Below are 16177 nucleotides of genomic sequence, written 5' to 3'. Positions count from 1 at the left end.
GCGGACCCGCTCCGAGCGCGGCGCGCGCGCCGAGGCTCAGCCTTGCAAACAAGTGTCTGTGGCGCTCGCCCCGCGGCCCTGAGACGCGCTCCGCCGCCCCCGGCGGCCCTCCTTGCGCCGGGCCTGGCTCCTATGGGGCAACAGGGAGCGAGGGAGCCCCTGGCCGCGCAGCCCGCGAGCCGCAGCCGCGACCCTCGGCCCGGGCGGCCCCGGCAGCCCCGCGCGGGTGCCGGGGACTCGGTTCTGCTGCCAGGCGCGCCGGTGCGGGGTCGCCGCGCAAGCAGCGCCCGGGCTGTCGCCGAGCCCGCTCCTGACAGAATAACGTGCTTGATTTCCCCACCCCTGGGAGGGGTTGCCGGGGCCGCGAGCTGCCTCCCAGTTTCCATCGCTCTCTCCTGGGAAGGATCCGCCGCCGGGAGGAAGGATTAGAATAAACCTGGCCGAGGCGCTGAAGTGGCTCCCGAGGAAGCCGGCGCCGGGGCCGCCGCCTCGTGTGCCCTCGGGGCGCAGCGCTCGGGGGTCGGCGGGCAGAGGCCGAGGCGCGGCCAGCGGACCGGGGGCGGCGGGGCCGAGCGAGCGTCTGTGAGAGGGGGCGGGCTCGCCGAGAGCCGGGGGTCGGCAGGGCAGTCCCCCGCGCCCCGCGGGGTCCTGGAGCCCCGGCACGCGGGCTGGAAGCGACTGAGGACCGCCGCCGCGGGCTGCGGGCGAGCACTGTCCCTCTAGGACGGAGAAACGGCTATGACAGCTGGGCTTCCCAAAGGGTTAACCTGGGTGTCCTCGGCAAAGTTGTCGCCGAGCCGGGAGCCCGCGTAGGGGCCGCGGCCCCGAGGCTCGGGGGGCGGCCGGGCGGCCGGCGGCGGTCGTGGCTTGGCGGGGCCCACGCGGCCGGGGGGCTGCTGGGGGTGTGCGCCCCCAGCCGGCTGCCCTCGTGGATGCCTCCCGGCGGCGGCGGCGGGCCCATGAAAGACTGCGAGTACAGTCAGATCAGCACCCACAGCTCCTCCCCCATGGAGTCGCCCCACAAGAAGAAGAAAATCGCGGCCCGGAGAAAATGGGAGGTTTTCCCGGGAAGAAACAAGTTCTTCTGCAATGGGAGGATTATGATGGCCCGGCAGACAGGCGTCTTCTACCTGACTCTCATCCTCATCCTGGTCACTAGCGGACTCTTCTTCGCCTTCGAGTAAGTGGCGGCGAAAGCTCCCCGACGCCCGGCACCCCTCGCCTCCCCCGACCCCTGCCCCTCCTCTCGCTACTTTCGTTTTCTAGAAGCCTTATCTATTGTATATTGTTATATAATACAAACCCGCTTTCCCTCTTTTTCTTTTAAAGGTCTGTTTGCTTTTCGGTCCCCAGAGATAAATGCAGTTCTGGGTCGGGCTCTGGGAGTGGAGGAGAGGGGAGAGGGGACACTTGTAAGGTGTGCCGGCCTCGTTGCTCCCAAGGGTTGAGAGGCACCTCGCAGGTGGCTGATTCTTGGCTCTGTCTCTACGGAGTTTGGAGACTAACAAACCAGCCCAGATGTAGCCCTCTGTGGGAAGAGGGGATGAGGCAGATTCCTAAAGCAAGGATAAATAGAATCGACTTCCTTTCCTGCCCACAAGCTGTAGGGCATCTTGTTAAGCTCAGTTTACTAAATCTTCTACATACCTTCGCTGAGTAATGAGAAATCTTGGTTATTTTAGGTCTCAAAGTGTGGGCCACCCCATATGGCCTGGAAGGATAATTTCATTTTTCATTCTTCTTAGATGCTCACTTTTGATCAACAATTGCTGATTTACTATGAGGTTTCTAAACTCATCACTTGTAAAAAAGTTTCAATAAAAAATGTTCTGAACAAACAGTTTCCCCTTCCATCCCAATAATCGGGAACAGGTGAAAGGAGACTTCAGGCCTGTTCAGGAAAAGTATGACACTGCATGGTAACTTCCGATTCCAGAAACAATACTTTGGAACTTTACGGCTTTTATCTGGAAAAAAGTGCATGCATGTCTTCGCTGTTTTCAGGAAGATCAAATTGGCCAGTAGCAACTATCCTCCTGCCAACTAATGAAAGATCTTCTTATTTATTAATAGTATTAGATAAAGTAGTTTAACCACATTCCAGAATCAATTTCAGTTGCTCTTTTTGGGTCCAACATTTGCAATGCAGCTTCTTATGTAATTCTTGGTCTCTTATGCTCAATGAAAGTTGTAGCTATTACCCACCTCCAATTAAGAAAAAAAGCAATACATTTACTGGGAATTCTTCTTTGCTTTTCCATATCCTAGTTATTATGGGGCATGATACTCTTTATGCTTCTGTTGGGTAGGGTTAATTAAAACCTTTTGTGTATATTTACTTTTGTCTCTGGTAAGTATTAGTAAGCTCCGATTTTGTGCCTGGTGTTTGATATTCCAAATGCTGTCTCAAACAGAAATGAATGATCTCTTGACAATATAATACTTTTCACTTAAGGCCCTCCTGACCCTGAGGGGAAACATTTTGAATCTGAACATTGTGCTATGATGAACAACTTTAACAGGATTGAGTCAGAACAGGTGAGGAGAAAGATCGCAGGTATAAGCTCCTCACCTCCCCCAGTCTTTCTTACGCACAGCTCCTCCATTTCTGACTGTGTAAAGTTTCCAGGTCTCTCCTAGACATTTAACTTTTGCACACATTTGAGACTAGTTGGTGGGGTCTGTTGAGGGACCTGGGGATGGGAGGATAAGGGTGTGAAGAGGTTTTCAGAAGGACAGGAGAAATGTTCCCCTCTCCCCATTCAGAGCCAGCCTCTTGTCCTTACAGACTTGGGGAACTGGAGGAAGGGGCCAGAGGTTCTGGTGAGCTTGCAGTCTGAGTCAGAATAAATTCCAGCACTGAAATGATGATGCCATCTGGTTGAACAGAAATGCCACCCTTTTCACAGTGGCTTTCATTACAGGTGGTCCACTAGATAGAAAGTATCCACTATGTTCCTACTGTTAAAAAAGTTTTGAATGGATCTACATTGGAGTCTTTGCTCTTTTTAGCAATTTTGAGTGGAGAAAATGGGATAATTTTGTGATTGTGTTGCAGAGCTTTCCCCACAAGTGTGTTTCATGTAGGATCACGACTATTTCATTTTCTCTGTACACCCAAATCCCCACTGTGTGGTTAGGGGTCCCCTCCAGTTATTATTCACCGTCTTTTGTTTTCTTCTTTCAAACATTGCTTTTAACGAAACCGTCATAAATTCATTTTCACTTCTTCATCTCTGTGTGTGTTTCTTCCAAGAGTTCTCCAAAGTCCTCACTAGCAGGTTGTTAGGGATCCTTTTCTGCGTCAGGGTTGTGTTACCTAATGGAGGAATAAACATACACCCTGGGATTTTATTAGCTACTGTTGGCAGCTTCATTTTTAGATTGGCTCTATGTGTATGTGTGTTTCTGGTCTCCATGAGTGTTGCTTCAGTTAAGGAGCTTGAAGTTTCAGAAAAATAGGCCTACCCTAGCATGATGCCTTAGTTGCAAAAAATCATAGGGCTGCTCAAACTGTAGACTCTTATGCTTTGGAAAGAGTATTTGTCACTGTATTGCTTTTAAGTTTCTTAGCATTGCTAATGACAGAGTGAAATTAAATAACTTTGACCAAATTAATTTGATAGAGACTTAGAGAACCAATTAGTCACAAGCAGAGGAAATGAAATACCAGCCAGCTAGGAGAGATCAAGAGAGAATGCCAATTTTGCCTGCTCACGGCCTGCCTTCCTTCTGTCATTCCTTCAGTTATTTATTGAGCACATAACCTGTTGTTGCCTATTTTGATTAATTTCATGTCTAAATAACTTTAATATTAGCAGAGTTCATTTTTAAACTGTAGGGCCCATGTTTCTCCATAGTGTTATACAAAGGCAAGTATGAAATTTGAGGAGAAGACATACAACTTCTAGACTTAGTTCTTAGAGCTCCTATTCCTGCAACTCCTCTCATCCCACCTCCCCTTCCTGACCTCGAACAGATGGACAAGGAATTTTGTCCAAGAGAAGTGGACTTCTTGGAATGCAGCAACAGGTGTTGATGCCGTCTTCCACCCTGGGAGAAAGGCAGGGTAGAATGATTATTCCCACCTTGAAGACAGTGCCCTTTCTGATGCTCTTTGCTGCTCTTCTTCCAAGTATAAAATAGTGGTTATGTATGCATTTTGGAAAGACAGATCCCAAGATTCTCCCCAGAAGTATGATCCTAGACAAATTATTTGACTTTTCTAAGCCTTAGTTTCCCAATCTGTTAAATGGGATTAATAATATCTACCTTTAAATGTTGAAGATGAAATGAAGTGTACTTAGTACAGTGTCTGATACACAGTACTCACTAAATGGTACATATTATTAGAGTAGAACTTAGAAGTCGCCTCCCAAGAACTCTGGTCACCCTTTCCTAAGAACCTATGAAGGAGAGTTTGTGGGGTAATAAGCAAGTGTGACAGTGATAGCATATTAGGGCTGAAAAAAATGCAGAGCTGTCTAGTCTGTGGTTAAAATAAAGATCGTGTGAGTCTGAGGAATGGCTTGCTCTTGCCCCTTCAGTGTGGGAGTCCTGCAGGGAAGTCTGGGGACCGCTTTTATCCAGACCCTAAGCATGAGCACTAAGGATACCTTCGAGAGGCAGGGACTGGATTTCATGTCCATTTTTGGAGCTACCGTCTGAGAACCAGGGACACAGTACTGAAAGCAACTAGAAGCAACCTGAAGCAACTCTCCAGCCTTTGTCAAACAGAGCGGGACTGTTTATCTTTGGGCATCTTTCATTCGACACAGGGAGTACAGATGTGGAGTGACAGCACTTCAGGGCTGTATGTAAGAGAGAAGGGCGGAAGCTGGTTGCGGTGCTGTCCAGACATCTCACTGCTCCTTGCCCTCGTTGAGGGGCTGGCGCATCAAAGACTCACTGTAGTGTCCTCACTCTCACACCCCTAGAATTGCAGTTTGAAAAGATCAGTGAACATTATCAATGTCTTTCTCTCTGACATACATACACATGCAGCCTGCTTTTGTTTAGAGTTGAAAATTTGAAGAAAAAAAAAAGTCTTTGGCCTGGAAGTATTGACATTTCATAGTGTCTTGATCACAGGAGTGGAAGGAAGGGGATGAACTGGGGTACAGATGAAGTCCTGTTTTCAGGAACACCCCCTGAGGCCAGGGAGGCCTGCTCAGATCCTGGACTTGACAGTCTCTCAGTTCTGTGCTGAAGCCACAGACAGTTTGGAGATGTTACCAGGGCCGAAATACTTGAGAATGTGAGAGCATTCTTAAATTTCTCCTCACCTAGAAGTCCATTGGTGTTTTTTTTTTTAAAGCCATATTTTCCTTTTTCTTTTCTTCCCTATCCCTCCCCTTCCCACTTCCCCTCATTTCTTCATCCTCCTTCTCCTTCTCCTTTCACTGGCTCATCCCCTCTGAAATAATTGGTGAATAATTGATAGTCAGTGGAACTGGGGTCATGTTTGCCTTGAAGATGGAACAAGGGACTGTCCCCCATAAGCAAAAGTGCCATTTCCAATAATAATTCCTCCCTTTTAGATCAGAAATCCTTTATTATCTAGTAGAGGGCACTGCCCTTATAATACATAAGGATCCTGTCTTTTCTCAACTGTCCTGTTCCTAACTGCATCAAGCTCTCCATCATCTCAGAAAACATCCGGAAAGTGTCCCATTTTCTTTTTGCCACATGCTGGCCATGCTGTGATCATAGAACACCATGGGGTTGATGGTAGATGATGGTAGGTGACCATCAGGGTCTTACAGCGAACATTCCCTATTAACTTAGTAGATGGAGTCAAGGACCCTTTATAACCCACTGTGGCTCCACAAGAATTTTAGGTGGTTTTAAAGCCTTAATGGCCTCTTGACATGAGTTCACTAACGTATTCATTTGTATGCATGATTAACAATACGTAAACTCCATGGGGGTAGGGACTCCATTTTTTTGTTCACTGATGTTCCCCCAGTACCCTGAGTAGTACCTGGTACACAGCAGGCTCTCAGTAAATATTTATCATTTAATGAAATATGGTAATGTTGAAACACACTGAAAAATAACTTCCTTGTGCTTCAGTTGTTCATTTTGTAAAGTTGTGATTGTTAATAAAATGCATGATTAACAGTATCTTATAGAACACATTTGCCTTAGAAACATTATCAATGTAATTCTCCTGAATTCAGACCTAGTATCAGCCCTTTTCAAATGCTTTAGTTGAAGCAGAGGAAGTAAAAGATTTTCTTTGTCACTTGGAAAACTAGTGATAGAACTGAGATGTTCTTTCCACTAACCAAGACTTCTTTCCATTTTTTTCTTTATTTTTTTAACTAAACATTTTAAACAAATAAAGCACTCTGGGAAAGAGGGAGATATGTATAAAGAAAGAAAGAAAAAAAGAAAGAAAGAAAGAAAGAAAGAAAGAAAGAAAGAAAGAAAGAAAGAAAGAAAGAAAGAGAAAGAAAGAAAGGTTACCCAACCACCACCCACCAGCACCTAGAAATATTTTGCATTTTATAGGTTCTTGACTTTGGATACTTGAATTTCTAAACTAGAACACTTAAGGATTCTATTGACTACTTACATTTTCTCTCATCTAGTGAGAATTGACATCAAATTATGCAGAAAGGACTCCTGGAGTTTCCTAACAGGGTAACGATGGTCATTGTTTAATGGGCTATTTCTACATAACCTGGAAATTTTTTTCTGCAGTACAATGTTGCACATAATTTTTTCAAGGCAGAGTTATTATGTCTTAGCAAGAGAATTTAAAGTAAGGATTTCAATGAAGTGTATTCATTCTTTTGTAGCTGAGGCTGTTAGGAAAGAGAAAACAGTGGTGGTCAATAAATGCTTATAATTAGTTACATCTAGTAATATGGATCTGATGAAATGTCAGTTGGTTCAGGTGAGAGTTGGGGACCATCTTAATGCTTTTGTTTAGTTCTCTATGAAATATAAAAGTTACTCCCAATTCAAACTAATTTTTATAAACTGGATGATCTTCTATCTCTTCAATCCCCCTCCACTCACCATTGCTGTTTAAAAAATGCAATGTTAGATTGACACAGAAGATTCTATGTAACACACATGCAAGTGTTCAAATGAAATACTATAAAGAGCATGTGTGGAACTACCACTCACTCAAGAACTGCATCAATACCAGGACTTTTGAATCTACTCATGTATCCTCTGGGTTTCAGCCATGCCCCATCTTCCTGCTCCTCCTTGAGGTCGTCATTACCTGAGCTTAGTCATGATTGATGCCTTACCTTCTTTTCCTCAAGATTTTTGAATGTATGCATTCCCAAGCAATAGGTTTAGTTTGGCTTATTTTTCTATATTAAAAATATAAAGAAAAATTTCTTATATATATAAAAAATGAAATCTTCTATTAAGAAAACCTCTCTCTCCCTCCTTCCCCTCCCCCATCTAACCCGTTGATGAGTAAGTTGCAAATGTCATGCCTTTTTATATCCAAATTTTTCAATTAAGAAAAAGGATGTTCTCCTATACAAACACAGTATTAGTATCAATTTCAGGAAATTTAACATGGATACAACAGTCCACTTTTAATTTTGCCTTTGTCCCAATACTGGTGGGTTAAAGTTTATCATCTTGGTATTAGCTTTCTATTATCCAATATGTATTTTGTTTCTTTTTTTCTTCTTGCTTTCTTTTAGGTGAAGTGCATATTTTTCATATTCCATTTTTATTTCCTTTAAAAAAAATCAGGCTATGTTTCTTTATAATTTTTTAGCAGTTGCTTAAGAGATTAGAGTATACATCTTTACTTATAGTCTACCTCCGAATAGTAATATTGTACTTCAGAAATAATATAAGGAACCTATAATGTTATAATTCCACTTCTCCTACCCCACCTGTTGAACTCCTATTGTCATAAATTTTATATCTGTGTATGATACAAATCTATTAGTTATTATTTAAAAGCAGTCAACAGTATTTAAAAGAAAGATAAATATATATACATATATAAAATAAATGTACTTTAAAACAAAACATATATATGTATATAAAAACACATATTCATTTGTACATATATAAGATAGAGATACTTTTAAATAGAATTTTGTATTTATCCTTACATATTTACCATTTCTGGTACTCTTTATTTCTTTAATCTGGATTATTTCCCTTTGGCCTAAAGTGCTTCTTTGAGTATTTCTTGTATGCAGGCCTGCTGGTGACAAGTCCTCTTAGTTTTTGCTCCAGAAAATGTTTATTTTGCCTTCATTTTTAAAGAATATTTTCACTGGATGTAGAATTCTAGTTTGACAGTCTTTATTTTTTATTTTTTTCTGTCAGAGCTTTGAAGATGTTAGCCCATTGTCTTCTGGCCTCTTTTATTTCTAATGAGAACTTAGCTCTTATTATTTGCATTTCCCCCTGTATGTATGGGTGAATTTTTTTTTCCTGTTGATTTTCTCTTTCATTTTTTGTTTTCAACAGCTAAATGAGGACACACTGAGGTGTGGTTTTCCTTATATAGATCCTGCTTCGGGTTTACTTAAAGCTTCTGGAATCTGTGGATTGGTATCTTTCATCAGTTTTGGAAATTTTTCATCCATTATTTCTTCAAAATTTTTTTGTCCTTGTTCACTCTTCTCTCCTGAAACTCCATTTATTTATATATAATACCAGTTTATATAGTCCAATACATCTTGGATTTAAAAAATTTTTTTACTGTTTTTTTTTTTTCTCTTTGTGTTTCAGTTTGAATAATTCCTGTTGGTCTGTCTTCAAGTTTACTGATCTTTTCCTCTGGTGCATCCTCTCTACAGTGAGCCCTCTTTGATATCTTATTTTTTATTTTGAGCATTTCTGTATTTAAAAAAAAAGTTTTTAATAGTTTTAAAAAATAATTTGTATTCTTCTGCTGAAATTCTCTATCTGTTTATGTCCATATTTCTACTGGATCCTTTAACATATTTTTAAATAATTATTTTGGTGTCCTTGCCTAGTGATGCCAACATCTATCATCTCTGGGTCTGCTTCTTTTGGCTATTTCATCCCTTGACTATGGCTTACAATTTCTCCCTTCTTTGTGGCCCTCATAATTTTTGATTGCATGCTAGGTATTGTGTGTAAAAGAATTGCAGAGGCTTCAGTAATTTAAAAGGTCATACCCTTCTTTCAGGTCAGTAGCATGTGGGCTGAGTCAATGCCATTTGTAATTGAAATGGGTGTGGGCTTTGATGAAACTTTACTTAGATTCATTTCATCACTAACTTCAGATGTTTTGAGGGAAGAATCAAGATTTTCCCTTTAGCAGGGATTGGCAAAACTCTTTGTGCTTCACAGCCCAACACCAGCTTACTGAACTGTGGAAGATTTGTCTTTCAGCCAGACTGCCAGCTTTTTGGGTTACTGGAGAGTTTTCTTTGCAATCTTGCCCCAGCTTTCTATACCTAGGGAATCTCTTTCTCCCCCACTATCTTGTCTCAGCTTTTGGATGGCTGCTGCAGTGCTCTGGGTGAAGGCTTGAGTGCCTGAGAGAGATTTTTCTCATTTTTATGCTCTGACTCCTGCCTTACCCTTGGGGAAGATGCCATAGGTGTCAGGGCAGATGTCTCTCAACTCCCCTGCCCTATCCCAAGCCTTTGGTATATTCTTGCTATGTGTTTGGCGAAGATCCATGGGGAAGAGTTGGCTGGTGGTGCAGACCTACTCTATGGCTGGGACTCCTTGAAATTCCTGTCCTTATGGCAGTCCACATGTGGCCATTAAAACGGATTAAAAATTTGTGAGTTTCTCCTTACTCCTCTCTGTGGTGGATTCCTGTTCTTCCTGCCACTTTGCTAGGAATGAAAACAGTTGTTGGTCCTTTTTCTCTTGAGATGGACTCGACACATTTAGGCTTCTTTGCATCCTCAGCTCCCTTCTCTATTTTAAAAACTGCTTTTGTAGCTAATCTGGCTTGTTCTCATTATTAGAGTCGGGAGTGATTGCTCTTACAGCTTTCAACTTGTGATTTTTTAAAACAATACTGTGTTTCTCAGATTCATTTATGTAGTTGCATGTATGTGTATTTAGTTTACTGCTATAATATTTGGTTTGTGTAAATATGCTCAATTTATTCCTAATACTCTTTCTAATATTTCTTTCTTTGATTCTTACTGATTCTTGGCATTACTGTAATTTTATAGGGTAGAATATACAAGGCTGCCTCCTCATAGGTTTTGATTTCTTCTTAAGGGTGTCCTGGCAATGACTATATGTGTAGACCGAAATGCTTAGGCCCAGGTAACTGAGAGAGTTTAGCATGGGATACAGTCTGTTAAGCTTTTACATGATGATAAAATATTTATCAAAGTGATAAAGACTATCAACTAATCATTGAAGTTGCATACAATTAATAGCAAGGCTTAAAGAAATGTACACCATGATGAGTGAAGTCCTTTATCACAGATTTCATCTTCATCTTCATAGTATGAATGGATGCTAGTTTTTCATTGGTTTTTAAGAGAAAGCTTTAACATTTCCCCCCTCACTTACAATACTCTGGGTTTGGAAGCTCTCGCATCTCACGTCTAGCTTAGCTACAGCCCCTCAGAGTACCTGTAATTAAGATCCTGTTACCAACCTCTTTTCCGTAGCTGGTTTTTGTTGACAGTCCTGATAGAAGGGATTTCTGATTGAACCGTCAGCCCTCAGCACCTGGAGACTCTTAAGTCTCCCTAATGCTCTACTTGAGGAAGAAAAATCTCTTCCTTTGCTGTGATCAGGGCCAGAATGAAGAGAAATGTGACAGCTTTGTGTGTGTGTGTGTGTCCCTTTCCCCCTATTTGTAGAGGCTGTACTATCCTTAATTTAGGCCTATTTTCCCCCTACCTCCTTGGGCCTTCAGCTGAGCGCTATCATACCATTGCAGTAGACTTCCCTGTCACCCCTAGAGATTTTTGAAGTAGGCTTGCTTTCCACTATAAGGAGACTGTTTTATTTTAGAACATTTTAAGGGCATTTGGACAGATCAGACCATTAAGATACAGTAATAAAATAATTTCCATACATCTTCAAACTGGGTTAAAAACTGGTTTAAAAACTTTTGACTTCAGAGACCATGGAGACTGGTCTTGCTGTTGAGAGTGTCAAGTCAGAATGTGACAGGGCTGGACAAGGTGCCTGATAGAGGAGGGTGTAGCCAACTGCCCTCTGGGGCTGGTTGTGGTTTGCCTTGAGATAGTCTTATCAGTGGAGGAGTGGCTGTCTGTCTAACTCACTTGGTAAAGAATTTCAGCTTTATAATCTGCCATCTTTTAGTAGTTTTCAGGCACTTGTCACAAAAACAGAGAGATAGCTTATTTTAACACAAAACACTGGAGTCTATTCAAGGCGTTAGTCTTACTTGCTGAGATGAGAAATTACTGCCTCTCCTTTTACAGATAGTAGAAATAAAAGGAGCCCCCACAATGTATGTTCCTGGCTACTTCCTTGACAAACTGCAGTGTTCTTTTTTTTTAAAGTTTTTTTTTTCCTTTTCTCTTAATGGTGTAAGAGCCTGTGACTCCTCCCTCTCCCCCCCACCCGCATCGAAAATTTCTTCCTTTAACTTCTAGGATGTTCATCTTTAACTTACCTTTAGTTATTTCTTTTTCTTCTGTATTATATCTGTTCTGTCCTCCTTGCCCTTAATTAACTTTGCCCATTCCCTGCGTGCCTTTCTTACTTTCTCAAGCAAGTTTGAGTCATCATGGTGATACTCTTACCTTTTCCAGTGTGACTTCATCTCTCTCTCTCTTTCCCTGCTTAGAGCACCTGCCCTCTTGTCTTGCCTTTCCTCTTGCCTGGGGAGGTCTTTACCCAAATGTCCTCTGGTGCCCAGAAAGCAAGTCATTGAAAACCAAATGCGTTGTTCATGGCTCCACCACTCTCATTAAAGAAAACGCTCCTATTTCCCGGAATTCATCCTGGAAGCGTTCTCCCTCTTCACCCTTCTCTCATGCTTTCAGTCATCACATTAGACTGACCTTTTCCTTTAATGTCTCTTAGGCTGTATTCTTGCTCTCTGTTTCCATACTTACTGTGGTGGTTTTCAAGCACATTTACAAAATCTTTAACCCTCTTCCCATAAAAAAAAAAAAAGATGGAGTGTAATTCTTCTCCCCTTGAGCATGGTCCAGCCTGAGTGACTCAGTTCTAAAGAACAGAGCATGGCAGAAGTGATGCTGTGTGATTTCTGAGGCTAGGTTAGAAAATGTGATAAAGTTTCTGCCTGGTGCATGAGTTCTCTCTTTCTCATTCTCTCTCTTACTTGGGACATGTCCCTTGGAACCCTGAGCTGCCATGTAAGAAGTATAGCTACATAATTAGAGGACATGCAGAGAGACTCTAGGCCACATAGAGATGGAGGTACCCACAGATTCCCCAGCTACTCCAGCCTCTGACTATTTGAGTCTTTACAGCTCAGAGGCAGACATGTGAGTGAGTGAGCCTTCACCTGGTGACATTCCCCACCTCCCTGGTCTTTGAGCCACCCTGCTGAATGGAGCAGATATGAGCTATCCCTGCTGAGCTCTGCCCACATTGCAGATTCATGAACAAAATAATGTTGTTTTAAGCTAGTATGTTCTGGGGAGGTTTGTTAGACAGCCAGAGTAACTGGAAAACTTCACCACCAGAATTTCTCAAGTGAAGTGTTGAGACTAGGTTGGAGTATACAGCAGTCAGTGTGCAACTAACTATGCTCAGGTTACAGTGCTGGAGTTAGAGAATTTGTTTTTGATTACGATTGAGTCAAGGTTTGCTCTTCTCATTAGCCACCTCCATTCTAACATGCCCTTGAGCAGGAGAGAAAGGACTTGCAGCTAGATAATACATCCACAGTTGTGCCAAGCCCAGACCTCCCATGGGAGACGTGTCCTTTGTCACATGTGTCCTGGTGGGGAAGGAGTTTGAGTCTCAGTTGTCCAGGCCCCCATCACCTCTGGGCCACTCCCAGCTTTCTTTCAAGTTCCCTGCCATGTTGTGTTTGTTTCATTTATAATGATAGACTCACATGCCCATTATGTAGAAAAGTGAAGCATGCACAAAACTTAAAATCTGGTCTTCAAGGACTTTCTAGTTTTCTCACAATTTATTGAGTTAGAGATGAGAACCTCTGTTCTCTAAGGTCCCTGTGTAGAGCAGTCCCATCTATTGATTTTGGGGAAGGCTGAATGTGGAAAGATGGCCATGGTAGGGAGGCCTCTCTGACACTATTTTGAGCTAGGATGTTCAGTCTTCCCTGTTATTGAGAAGGCCTAGGGCCTGGCTCATCGGCCTGCCATGCTTTCGACTGACTGAGACCTTTTCAATAGGAGCCTATGAGGACCTTGATCCGCAGAGCTGTGCTGCCTCAGAAGTGGGCACTAGACTACCAGTGACTCCCAGTGATCTGGTCTTTCAGATTTATATAATCAATGCAATTTATCATCTTGAGTGGTACTATTTTGGGTTTTTTAATGCCATGAATTTCCCATACACACATTCTCGATGGCAGATAAGGGCATATTTGAACATATAAGCCAAAGTCAAGTTAAATTCTACAGCTATATATAGCCTATTTGTCTTTCTAGCCAGGGAGAAGAATTCTTTACTCAGATTATCTCACACTTAACTAACTTGATATAAATTTTCCTGCTGCTTTTTAAGATAGCATCCCATGCAAACTAAATTCCGGAATGGTCCCAACATGCATGTTCAAATGATGATTTTGACTCTGTTTAGGAGACCTCCTGAATTTGTGTTTATGTTCCTATCCCACTAGCTACAAGCATATTTTGCACAGATACTTCGAAAGGTATGCTCTTGTCTTTTAAAAAGTAAATAGGTACTGAAAGTCAGAGAACCATTCATAAAATTATTATTTAGTCAGGCTTAACATCGAATAACATCGTGTAAACAGAAACTATTTCTTATCTGGTCCAAAATTTAAAAAATAAAGGTAAGAAGTTATTATTTTTAAGCTCTATGCCCTTATTTCAGTTTGAAACTCCTTCCATTTTCTTTTTTATTTAGAAATTGAAGTGGCAGTAAAACAAAGAATCCCTCTCATTTGTAATTAAGCTTTTCTGCTTCTTGGTTATGGGTGGTTACGACTGATTGGGAAAATCATCTCTTAGGATGTGAGATTAATATTCTTCTTCATTTTTTAAAAATTTCTCTTTCTCCATTTTCTTTTTATTTATTTATTTATTTATTTATTTATTTATTTATTTATTTATTTATTTATTTATTTATTTATTTTGTTGGGGGACGGTAATTAGGTATATTTATTTATTTATTTTTAATGGAGGCACTGGGGATTGAATCCAGGACTTTGTGCAGCCACTGAGCTATACCCTCCCCCTTCTTCTTCATTCTAAAGAGGATGTGAAATTGTTGATTTTACAATGTTGTATGGGTTTGTTCCTATCACCAAGAGGTAACCCTAGTTGTTTTCGAGACAGATCTCGCACTTTCCTGAGTGGCAGCCCCAAATAAGCACAAAAGGGGAGAAGTGAAGTGTGGAAAGCCATGAAGATTTGTTTCCCTGTATTAGTTTTCTGTTGCTGTTATAGCAAATTACCACATACTTAGTGGCTTAAAGTGACTCATTTATTATCCAACAGTTCTGTGGGTTAGAAGTCCAACATGGGTCTCCCTGGACTAAAATCCAGGTTTCAGGCGGGCGTTCTCCTCTGGCAGCTCTGGGCGTAGGGGTCCTTTCCCTTCGCTTTTCCAGCTTCTAGAGCTGATGTGTGGCCCCCTCTCTCTACCTTCAAAGCCAGCAACATTCCCACTCTCGGTGCCTTTCTTCCATAATCACATCTCCTTCTGACCACAGCCAGGAGAGGCCTTCCACTTTTAAAGAGTCCATGTGATTAGATTGGACTCACCCAGATCACCCAGAGCAACCCCGACTCCCTGCGCAATCTCAAGGCCTCTAATTTAATGACAGCTGCAAAGTCCCTTTTGCAATGTAAGGTAACATGTTCACAGAGACCAGGGATGACGGCATGGACATCTTTGGGTAGCCATTATTCTGTCTACTACACCCCAAGTCCTTGTAGTTCTTCATGTTAAACTGGACTGGAAGTGCTGAAGGCTTTTATACACCCTCAGAGAAGGCCTTGTTAATCAGACATCATAAAAGGGATGTACAAAATGGACCCCTTGATTATCTGTGGAATTCTAAGGAATTCAGAATGAGATGAGGCAGACTATCTCAGGGATGGGCTGGACTTGACTCGCCTGGTTAATGGCATAGGTAGGGTCCCCAGGAAAGCCAGCTGTGAGGCAGAGGTTTGCCTGCAGAGCATTTAGCAGGGAGCATTCTTGGATCAACCCTGTTGTGAGAGCAAAGGGAGGTGCACTGGGCAGAGGAAGTCACTATAAAGACTCCTCCCAATCTTGCTGGCCAAGGGAGCAGGCCTTCATGCCCTTGCATTAACCAGCCGTTGGATGTGGGCTGCCCCAGGGAGGGGGGCCAGACCTCCGGTGAGGCAACAGTCTCCAACTGCAGGCGGTTTCCTAAAAGAGGCTTGGCTGGAAGCTGGCAGATGCCAAAGTTTCCGGCAGCTGGGGGAATGGGTGCTTTTGACCTCAAAGAATACATGGTGGGGTGCAGGCAGGGGTGGGAGGGGTTATCCATCTGACGACAGCATCCACTACAGTTAGCCACAACTGAATGTCGCAGCTGGGTCAGCTGCCCAGCGGGAGGACTACTTTGGCGACAAACCAACTATAGGGGGAAAGAGAATCCAGGCTAGCAGGCAGACAGATGGGACCAGGGTGGCTCAGTGATTTAATCTGGTAGAGTCTGGAGACAGAGAGTTGTGTCAGTGGAGGGCAGGATCTCAGGCCTAAGACTGAGGTTCAGCAAGAAGGTTTTGTGTGAGAGGTAGGGGTAAGGGGCCCCTGTGTGCTGGGTGAGGGAAGATTGCAGAGCAAGGCCTCAAGCAGGGAACCTGGCGAGACCAGGGTGAGGATGTGGTCCTAGGACTGGGTGCAGTGTCAGGGTAGAGCAGCAGCCTGGTGGCAGAGGAGAGCACTCCTGACTGTTGTCTTGTTGCTGCTCAGTCCCTTCTAGGGCTGCGTCCAAGGCCTGCTGAGCCAGCCTGCCTCTAGGGGTAGAAAAAGGGAGGATGAGGCTGGAAACAAGGCTGAATTTGATATATAACTAAATTTCCTTCTCAGTGTA

At 42.9% G+C, this 16177-nt stretch overlaps 1 protein-coding gene across 2 annotated transcripts in view; it reads left to right on the top strand.

Annotated features, from left to right (window-relative positions):
* Positions 1 to 60: 60 nt before the first annotated feature.
* ZDHHC14 (zinc finger DHHC-type palmitoyltransferase 14) overlaps positions 61 to 16177 on the top strand; it is a 243711-nt gene continuing 227594 nt past the window's right edge. For both annotated transcript variants that reach the window (XM_031456608.2, XM_031456607.2), the window contains exon 1: positions 61 to 1180. In XM_031456608.2, the coding sequence (XP_031312468.2) occupies positions 933 to 1180 (248 nt within the window). In that variant the 5' untranslated portion in view covers positions 61 to 932. The remainder of the gene's footprint in view (positions 1181 to 16177) is intronic.

This window comes from Camelus dromedarius, chromosome 6, assembly GCF_036321535.1.
Source record: "Camelus dromedarius isolate mCamDro1 chromosome 6, mCamDro1.pat, whole genome shotgun sequence".
NCBI lineage: Eukaryota > Metazoa > Chordata > Mammalia > Artiodactyla > Camelidae > Camelus > Camelus dromedarius.
The sequence above is the reverse complement of the archived record's forward strand: the minus strand, read 5'-3'. Positions and strand labels throughout refer to the sequence as shown.